Here is a 10,693-nt window from a genome sequence, read left to right on the forward strand (position 1 = left end):
CTCAAGATTTGAGCTTTAAAAATATCAAAATTCCCAACCTATGGATATATAGTTAATTCCACCAGTCTATGAAGTTCTTAGAATTTTAAAACGTATAACCTGCATTATTAGTACAGCTGGAACTTTGATCATCACAGTTTAGTAGGTACATTTCTGCAGTTTCTTCACAACATTGATGAAATTCACCATTTTTCATTCAAGAAATTAAGAAGAAATTTTCTGGGCTCTACTCTGCCAGAACATTTCTACACATCTATCTGTCGTCTTCCAACATAGTGGGGACAAACGGAGATGAACGCATTCACTTGTCCCTCAGCTGCTTAGAGATCTAGAACACAACAGAGCCACCTGGACTAAAAAATAAAAAATGCTGAAAAAAAGACAATTTTGCAAGTAATTTACAGAGGCAAGAAATAATATTTTTTTTCTTAATCAGAAAAAAATACTTATGGGGAAAATTCTATTGCAACAGCATTTACAGGTTGCTACTGTGAAAAATTAGTCCTGATGTGTGCATCCAGCCTTGCACATCTTACACACATAGTAACTAACAGAAATACAAAGAAAAACATACAACTGTGTATCACAACAGTCAAACCCTTAGCAGAGAGAAGAGTTCATTAATAAACTACAACTGTCCTACAATTCCTATTAAGCCCACAATAAATTTTAATAATACCAGTCTTTGATGTATTTTATTTGTGAAAACATTGACAAGTATGTATCATGACATCTTCTCATAGTTTTTCAGCTTTCTCCAAAGGCTGGCTCATAACAGGAAATATTTCAATTATCATCATCAGAGCTTCATCTGAGCATCCTAAAAAATATATACTATTTTTTTAATACAGCTAGTTTTGAGTGTCTACACAATGTTTTTGTACCATTTTGTACCATCATAACATTTGTACCAAATATACCATTTGTAACTCTTGTAATCAAAAATTCCTCTTAGAAATCCATTTGAAATGAAAGGGCAGGAGGGCATTGCCTATCCCAATTAACATCTATGGAATTTTTCTGAAGCAGAAATCTTAAGTAAACTCAAATTGATAAATATATCAAATAGAATTTTTTCTTCAAAGTTATTTCATTTATAGTAATTTACAACCAAGGTCAAAACCAGGACACAATGCTCCTACCATCTCTTAAAGTACCTCCTATAAGAACAAGCAGGGCTTGTTTAAAAAGCAAAATTATAAACTAGAAAAATCTAATTATTTTCTATGCCAAATTCCAAGAAAAGTGACCATCAGGTGAAGTACTTGTGGCAGAGAATCAGTTTCCAACTTATGTCCATTTAATCACAATTGATCAGAGACTATATAAAACAATTAAGAAATATGCCATTAAAAAACATATAGTTAGCATTAGCACTTAATTATACATTAAGTGTATTTTCCCCAAAAAAGCTCTGAAACCTCCAGAACTACATCTTTCCTCAAGGAAGGTGGGGATGGGAGGGGGCGAGTGAGAGATTACTAACATCCTTATAGGACATTTTACAGAAGTAATTATTTTAATTAAGACAATTACCAGAAAATTAAACTGTGTAAGAATTTTCACAATTAGACACCACCATTTTTACCACTTTTCCACTAAGTTATATCACAGGCTACCCCTAGTTGACATCATGTTGACCAAAGCCCCAGATTCTGTTCTGGCAGGCAGCTTTTCAGCCACTCATCCCACCCTGTAGTGCCCCATAGGGCTGTTGTGCCCCAAGGGCAGGATCCAGCACTCAGCCTTCTTGAACCTCATACCACTGGCCTCTGCATTGATCCAGCTTGTCCAGATCCTGCTGCAGAACCTTCCTACCCTCCAGCAGATCAACACTTTCATACAGCTTGCTGCTGTCTGCAAACTGACTGAGGGTGCACTGGATCCCCTCTTCCAGATCATCAGTGAAGACATTCAATAGGGCAGACCACAAGAGTGAGCCTTGGGGAACACTAGTGACCAGTCACCAGCTGTAGGTAACTGTTCACCATCACTCTGTGAGCCTGGACATCCAGACACTTTTTTTTTGAGTATGCCAGTGGAAACAGTTTCTCCAGAATGCTGTCAGAAATGGTGTCTAAGGCTTTACTGACGTCTAGGTAGATGACTTCTGCAGCCTTTTACTCATCCACTAAGCAGATTACTCTGTCCTAGAAGATAAGCTTGGTCTAGCAGGACCTTGCTTTCAAAAACCCATGCTGGCTGGGCCTGATCCCACGGCTGTCTTGTATGTGCCATGGGATGGCTCTCAAGATGATCTGCTCCATGACATTCCTTGGCCCTGAGGTCAGCCTGACAGGCCTGTAGTTCCCCAGATCCTCCTTCAAACCCTTCTTGTACGTGAGTGTCAAATTTGCTAACCTCCAGTCACCTGGGACCTCCACCATTAACGAGGATTGCTGGCAAATGATGGAAAGTGGTCCAGTGAGCACTTCTGCCAGTGCCATGAGTACCCTTGGGTGGATCCCACCCAGCCTCAGAGACCTGAGAGTGTGCCAGTGGCATAGAAGAACTCTGATGCATTCCCTTTGGCTTACAGAGCCTTCATTTGGCTCCTCGTCTCTTTATTCCAGCTCAGGGCACTGGGCACCCACAGAAATGCTGCTCATGCTATTAAAAACTGAGGAAAAAAAGGCATTAAGTACCTCGGCCTCTTTCCTTTTGTCACTTGGTTTTTCCTCTCATCCAATAAAGGATGAGGATTCTCTTAGGCTTTCCTTTCCTTATTGGTATATTAATAGAAACACTTTTTATCATCTTTTACAGTGGTAGCCAGATTAAGTTCTAACTGACCCTTCTAATTTTCTCCCTGGATAACCTCACGATATCCTTCTAGTCCTCCTGAGCTGCTGGCCCATTCTTCCAGAGGCTATAGACTCTCCTATTTCTCCTGATCTCAAACCACAACATTCTGTTCAGTCAGGCTGGTCTTCTTCCCCAACAGTTCTTCTTTGGGCAAGTGCACCTTGGGCAAGTGCACTTCTGCACTTCTAGGATTTCTTTCTTCAAAAATGTCTATCCTCCCTAGATTTCTGTCCCTTTTAGGAATGCCTCCTAGAAGTTTTTCAACCAGTCTCCTCAATACACTGGTCTGCCCTCCAGAAGTCCAAGGTAACAGTTCTGTGCTGACAGTAAGGAGTGCTGACTCCCTCCTTACTTCTCCAAGAACTGAAAATTCTGTAACTTCCCAATCACTGTGCCCAAGAGAGCCTCCAATCATCGCATCAACCAGAACTGCTTCTCTGTGAACAGTAAGTCCAGCAGGACACCTTCCCTAGCTGGCTTACTCGCCAACTGTGTCAGGAAGTTCTCTTCCAGACACTCAGGGACCTGTTTCCTCTAGACCGTTTCCTCTCCACTGCATTGTATTTCCAAGAGACATCTGGTGAGTTGAAGTTCCGCAGGAGAACAAGGGCTAGTGACAGTAAAACTTCTCACAGCTGCTCAGAGAATATTTTGTCTGCCTCTGCAAGCTGGCTAGATATAAGAGACTCCCAATCAGGATATTGCAGTGTTGGCCTTACCCCTGATTCTCACCCATAAACAACCCTACTGGCACCATAATTAAGCTCTAGAGAATCCCAGCACTCCCTAAAACACAAGGCTATTCTATTGCTTCTCCTTCCTTGCCTGTCCCTTCTGAAAGGTTTACAGCCATCCACTGAAATCCTCCAGTTGTGAGTCATCACACAATGACCAGTTTCCATAATGACAATTATACCATAATTTTCCTGCTGCACAATGGCTTCCAGCTCCTCCTGTTTGTTGCCTGTGCTGTGTGCACTGGAGCAGAAGCACTTCAGTCAGGCTATTTATACATCCACCTTTTTGGGAGAAGTCCTAATTCCTGTATGACCAATCTCAGATGCTTCTGTGGTTTCTAACACATGGATAACCACTGGTCTTTGCTGTCACATGGATCTTTATCCACTGTCTTCACTGAAATGGAAGATCAAAGGCCATCACTAGCACACCATCCCTCAAACATGGGTGTGCTGTCCCCAGGCTTATCTCTAGTGAGTCTGGTTTTATCAGTTTCCCCCTTCAAGTCTAGTTTAAGCTTTTCTAATGAGCCCTTCTAACTCCTGTGCAAAGATATTTTTCTCCCTTTGAGATAGGTGTACACCGTCTGTCGCCAGAAGGCCTGGCGACATCATCATCATCATTCCCTGCAACTGGAAGGATAGAGAAGCACACTACTTGTGCTCCTGATTCCTTAACCAGGACCCTGAAGTTTCTCTTCCCTCACACTTCTTGTTACAACTTCACAGCTGACTACCTGAAAAAAAAAAAAATCAATAATGGATATTAGTCCGAGTGCCATACCAGGATAGGAAACTTTCTCCCCACATCTTTAACCCAGGCCTCAGGGAAGCAAGAGACTTCCCCAAGAACTTGGTCCTTCTCTTTGAGTCTTCTGCTCCCTTCAGAAGGGAGTCTCCTGTGACAATGAGCCATCCTTTTTGCTTTGTGGGAGCAGATTTGATGCAGGGTACAGGTCAACTTAACCTTGGCAGCACCAAGCTCGATGAACCATCATCCTTGTTACTGTTTGGCTTCATGGGCAGAGGCTCCTAGGTATTATGTAAGGGCATTTGGGAAGGTAAGGCACTCACAGAAGAGCCACACCTCTATGACATTGGGCAGGAACTTGTCACCATTGCACCTTAAAGTCACTGCACTCAGCTGGGCAGAGAGAGCATAGGAAGTCTTCCATATCATGTTACTGCAAGTTGTTCAGGTGTGTCAACATGCTAATCACAAGCCACTGGGAAACTCCTTTAAGTAGGGAAAATCCCCAAGAAATTTAATTAATTTTTTCCAACATAGAAGCCTGCACATATAAACTATTTTTATACAGAATTATTAATATAGTAATAGTAGTAATATATTATTATAGTAATTAATAATAATATATTAATTTATAGTAAACTATAAATAGTTTATATATTACATAGTTGTGACTGTAATATACAAACTACACTAAGTTATTGTCAAAGAATAATGTTACTATACTGAAGGTTGTGTACAAATGTTGATTTCTAGGTGTAAGCTTATGCACAAATATATACCTTGCTTTTAGAGGATTAATTTTGTCCCCTTCCTTGTCAGCACAGAATTAAACAGGAAAAGTTACAAGAGTAACTTTCTTTGCAACACTGTAACACAGCTGCTCCATAAACCCCCACCCATCCCATATTTTAGCTGCAATTATCCTCCAACAGGAAGAGTTCAGTAGTACTACAAATAAGCTTTAGGTCAAAAGAAGTGTTTCCCTTATCTAAAATAGTTAAAAACTCTTGTTCCTTGTTTGATAAAAAAAGCCCCCAGTAAAAACTCTTTCCTACGGGCTCCCTTTATATACCTAAAAGTTGCAACAGCATCTCCTCGGAGCCTTTTCTTCTCCAAGGTGAGCAACCCCAACTCTCTCAGCTTTTATTCACAGGAGGGTGTGCTGGCAAACAGCAGGCCTGTACAAGGCCTCACTAAAACTAAATCCTCGTCCTGTACAAGGCCTCACAAACTAAATCCTAGTCCGACATAGCTGTGGGAAAGCTAGCAGCTCTTCATGAAAACAAAAGCCTGCAACAGCAAAAACCAACTTGTTTCCCTGTGAAAGAATTCTACAGATTAAGACTGTTTTCCTGCACCTGTTTCAACAATCCCAAGTGTCTCAGCTTTAAGAATGAAAACAGTATCTCACAAACAACCCTTTCTTGCACATAAAAACACCTTGTCCAAGACTGACCAATTACTATGCAATAACAGCTTGTTACCATAGACACAGGAGGGTTTATAAAACTCTATATATATAAAATAAAGTTCTAGCTTTTTTTGCTCCTTAAAAGATTGTGTCTTGTCTCTCTGAAATGAGGTCAACAGCAACAGGAGAGCTGCTCCATGTTCGTGTCCCTCCCCCAGACCCGATCCAACAGGTTCATGTCTTTGCTGTTTGAGAGCTGGATGCAGCATCCCAGGTGGGGTCTCTCTCACCAGGGCAGAGCAGAGAGGCAGAATCCCCTCCCGCATCCTGCTTTTGATGCAGCCCAGGATACAACTGGCTTTCTGGGCTGCAAGTGCAGACTGCCAGCTTATGTTCAGTTCTTCATCCAAAAGCACTCTCGAGTTCTCCTCGGCAGGGCTGCTCCCAACCCTTTCACTCCCCAGCCTGTGCCAATACCAGGAGCTGCCCTGACCCAGGTGCAGACCTTGCACTTGGCCTTCCACTGTCACAAACAAAGACTAAGGCGTCTGTTTCCAATAATTCTGGAACACATTTAGCAGTTATGAAGAAAACAGCAGTTGTTAAACATTAGGTAGACATCTCTGGCTTGAACTTTCAATGTAAAATGTAATATAATCTTGCATGAAATAATATTTCCCCCTAAAATTTATATATAAGTGTGATTTCTATAGTGCTCCATGGAAAACTACTTGGTATTGTATTTTGGGATGAGGAAGCAAAAGCAGTAAAAGTCTTGCTTGATGATAATAATGTTGAAAACAGAATTTTCCGTGTAATTTTGAACATTTCAGAATTTCCACAGGGCTGCTCTTCAAGTAAAACAGATCTGTCTTTGCTATGTGTCATTACCAATTATGCGAACACAGTAATATGATTAGAAACGTAACTGGTTCAGCACACGTATCAGTAACCTCCAGCTTCTCAATTTTCCTTCTTACTGGCATGAGTCACCTTAGCAAAGCTGACAAAACTTCAACAGTGACAACTGCCGACAGCAACCTCTAGTTATCAGATTCCAAGGAGAAGTTAATGAACTACTCAGGTAACGGTAACTACATGACATCTGAACAGCAAAAATAAATCCATCAAACAAAACCCCTCAAAAACAAATGAACAACCCCCCCACAACACAAGAAAAACCTAACAAAAAAATCCCTTCAATACACAAAGCAAAAAGGACCTTAAAAAAAACCAACCAAACAAAAATAAAAATAAACAATCACAAAACTTGCTAGCCAAACTAGTTAATGATTAATAAACAAAGCCCTAGTACTGAAACAAAAAGAAACATAGTGATAAGCAATCACAGCAGAGATGTCACGGACCAGGAGTGATAAACTGTTCAGGACAGAATAAAACAACCATAGCATTAACAAGGCTTTATACAGTGAAAAAAACCATAATGACATTTTCTAAAACCATTTTTATAGTTGTTCCATTGAATAAAAGCTGGCAGCTTTAGGAGGCATTCCTTTTCATATTTACATGTTTAGCTTTCTTTAATTTTCTGAAGTGTGTAGGCCAGACAGGAACACATAAGAGATACATGTAAACTCACATGCAATATGTAACTATGTCCAGGAAACTCCATGTTCTGTGCAATAAACCCAGTCACATACTTACATACATACCTAGTCCTACCTAGATGTGTATGGCACAAGCAAAAATAAAAGGGACTGCATAAAACTTACTTGCCTAACTTTTGGGTTTTGGCTTTTGACATTATTGTTATAGTGGCACTGTTGTAATTCTTCTTTTAAAATTAATCTTCATTCATAATACTCTGCTGATGCATATATACATGAGTACAGAGCACCACCAACATTGTTTAGCTTTTTAGTAGACTTATAGCAATACTGTAATTCAGGAATAATAGACTGTATTACTAAAATATATTATTCTTTTGATTAACGACTGAAGTAAAATTTGTTGAAGAAGGAATTGACAGAGTACAGGATCACAGAAAAGCCCAGAATTACAGTTTTCAGAAGCGTCTTCTGTGATTTGTAAATACAGCCATTTACTCTTTCAACATCAACAAAAAAAAAAAGAAAAAAAAGTTGCTGTAAATTCTACCTATTTGCTTCTGTGAAGAAACAAGTCACATGTTCTAAGTAGTTGAAAAACACTGTTGCTTTCCTTATGACTAAAGCCTGTTTTCCCCCCCAAGGAAGAAGAGGAATTTTCCTCTGTACGCAAGAGATTAAAGAGAAATTAATCCACCACACTTCACACAGAAAATCAAAAAGATGAAAGTAAGGATAAAACAGCCATACAAGTAAGGAAGACACAGCCTCGTCTCATTGCTAACCTCTACAGCCAAAATCCTCTCAAAAGCCGTCTCTCTCTTCAATGAATGTGCTTAAATTACAGCACATTATTGATGTTATGTCTACAACTAAAGCTCCATTTCTGGAACTGGTAAGCACAGAAATGCACTCAAAGAAGGTGCAATCAAGGACGGTTAGTCATAATGGAGGGATCCATGCAAACAATTTAAGCTGTAGTATTAGCTTTTTGCTGAGAATGTTTTCATGACTCTGTATATCCTGTGCATACTATATGAACTGTAAATAAGAGGTAGACTAGTCATGAATTATCAAGATTAATTTTTAGAAGTTGCCCAATTTCCAGTATGTGCTTAGACATGGGAGAGGGACACTGTTACTTACATAAAACTGCTACGGTATCAAGACTAAATTTTTTTCGACTGACTGGGTTAAAAAAGAAAAAAACCACCAAAAAACAAACAAAAAAACCCACCAAAACCAAACAGACAAAAAAACCAAACCAAAAACCCCACACCCCCGAGATCGCGAGCGTTTAAATTCATTCAAGGGCTACTCTGACAGCGTTGTCGAACCAGGAAGCCAGGTCACTGTCACAGCTCGCTCCGCAGCACACGCTCCCACTCCGACCACTCACACTTTTTCGCTTCTGCCTTCCAGGCAGGATTTCCCGGCTGCGAACAAGGCGGGCATGAGCCCAGCTCCCAGACCGGGCTGAAGCCAGGCCATCCGGCAGCTCCAAACTTTACAAGGGTCCCGGCCGCCCCGGGAGCTGGCTCCGATCCCCCCACCCGGCCAGCTCCCGGGCGAGCCCCCCGCCCTCCGAGAGCCCGGGCCGGAGGCGGCCTCTCTCCCCGCTTCTCCCCCGGCCCGGCGGCCCGCGGCTCCCGCCATCCCCCTTCCCCACAGCCCCCTGCACACTACCCTCGGTAACCTGCCGCTTGTTCACCTCCGCACCCCGGCTGCTCCCTCCTCCCGCTCTCCGCTCCCCTCGGCTGCCGACGGCACCGAGGCGCCCCCGGAGCCGCCTCCCGGCCCGGCCCCCCCGCGATGCGCGGCGCTGCCGACGCCCCGAGTGCGGAGCCTCCAGGCTTCACCCGCGAGCGGGCTCCACTGGCCGTGCCTTCCCGCAGCCCCCGCCCGAACCTCGCCCAGCGCCGCGGGCACTCACCGGCTCCTCACAGGGGCTCTCCCCGGCCCTTCCCGGCGCCTCCGCGCCCGGCACTCAGAGCTTCCATGTGCCCAGCGGCCGCTCCTCTCCCGCTCCGCTCCGGGTACGGCGCCCTCTGGAGTGCCCGCTCCAGTGAGAGCCTCACGGACAGCCGGGGCTGTCACTCAGCTCGCCGGGGCCCCCGGCGCGGGCACGGCGCTGCGGCTGCCGCCTGCTCGCTGCCCCTTTGTTCGGCGGCGGCGCTGACAGCTGCTGCCGGCGGCGCTCCGCGGGCCCGGGCCGCCGCTCCGCCTCGACGCCTCCCCGCCCGCCAGCCGCGCCTCCCGCTCCCGGCCCGCAGCCCCGGCTTGCTCCCTCCTTCTCCGCCCGCGGTCAACAACCGGCGGCGGCAACACAAGTTCAGGCCGCCGACCCGGAAACTCATCGGCAGCCGAGGCCCGCGGGGCTCCGACGGGAAGCGGATCCACCGCGCCGTGGGAGGGAGCGGGGCGGGGACGGGGCGGAGCAGGCCGGAACGCGGGGCCTGGGCGGCGGGCGCGGCGGGAGGATGCGGCGGGCAGGCGGCGGCAGGCGCCACCGAGGAAGGCAAGGCAGGCAGGCAGGGAGGGAGCGGGGCCGGGGCGACCTCCCTCACCCCGGTCCTGGGGCGGTGCTGAGCGCGGGGAGCCGCTCCCGCCCCGCGGGGATTCAGGGGGAGCGCCCCTCGGGGCCGCAGCCCGGCGGCTTCTGGGCGCGGCCGGGGAAGTTCGGGGGCGTTTCCCGGCCGGGCGGTGCGGGGCGGGAGATGCGGGGGTGCGGGGCCGCCTCCCGCCCGTCGCCCTCCGGCCGTGCCGAGGCGAGGCAGCGCTGCGGGGCTTCCGATGCCCCGGCCTCCCTCCTCCCTGGCCGGGGTGGCGCGGCCGGGCGTGCCGGCGGGAGCCGCCCTCCGCCTCCTCCCGGCGGGTCCTGCGGGAGCCGGGAAGGGTCGGCGGTGCTGGGGGAAGCCTGGGTGACCGGCAGCCTTTAGAATGGGGGCGCGGTGTTAGCACCTGGGCTTGGTCAGAATCAGTTCGTGAGGGTGTTTTCTGAAGCTGGTTGTGTTTATTGTCACGTCCTGACATGACACCTCCCCGCTCCCCGCCCCCTTCATCCTCACTCTGTTTTCTGGAGTCGTATTGCAAGTCTCGGCGCTGTCGGTTTCACGGACATGCTCATTCTGCACTGGACTCAGTGCAGAGCAGTGGCAGAGCACTGGCATAAGTGACAGTGCTTATTCGCCACCTGTCATCAGGTGACCCGGCCGTGTCAGTGCAGGTTCCCTCCACACCAGCCTATGACCCAAACCCTGTGTATCGAAGCACCTGTAAGGAAACCCAAGGAGCAGGCCTTTCCCAGCTGTGCATGAGGGATGGTTGTTTCTTTTTCCTTTTAAAATTCTTAATATCCTAAAGTATGAGTTCTCATAAGTCAGCATGTTGCTTGTTTCACGTTTTTAGATGTTACTGTAAA

General features: G+C 46.1%; 2 protein-coding genes across 5 annotated transcripts in view; both read right to left on the minus strand.

Annotated features, from left to right (window-relative positions):
• ANKIB1 (ankyrin repeat and IBR domain containing 1) overlaps positions 1-9,622 on the minus strand; it is an 85,554-nt gene extending 75,932 nt beyond the window's left edge. For 2 of the 4 annotated variants that reach the window (XM_039706294.1, XM_039706301.1), the window contains exon 1: positions 9,206-9,622. The gene's annotated coding sequence lies outside the window, so the exon portion shown is untranslated. Of the gene's footprint in view, positions 1-8,958; positions 8,980-9,205 lie in introns of those variants that run through there. The other 2 variants (XM_039706271.1, XM_039706286.1) reach the window with 2 other exon arrangements.
• LOC120499609 (basic proline-rich protein-like) lies at positions 9,370-10,305 on the minus strand. Its single transcript, XM_039703504.1, has one exon. It carries the CDS (start codon positions 10,303-10,305, stop codon positions 9,370-9,372), a length of 936 nt encoding a protein of 311 aa, XP_039559438.1.
• Between the last annotated feature and the right edge of the window lie 388 nt (positions 10,306-10,693).

Source organism: Passer montanus, unplaced genomic scaffold (assembly GCF_014805655.1).
Source record: "Passer montanus isolate IOZ18808 unplaced genomic scaffold, ASM1480565v1 scaffold10, whole genome shotgun sequence".
NCBI lineage: Eukaryota > Metazoa > Chordata > Aves > Passeriformes > Passeridae > Passer > Passer montanus.

Excerpts from the sequence above, each read along its gene's own strand:
- LOC120499609 (XM_039703504.1), bottom strand. The coding sequence starts at position 10,305 with ATGTCAGGACGTGACAATAAACACAACCAGCTTCAGAAAACACCCTCA.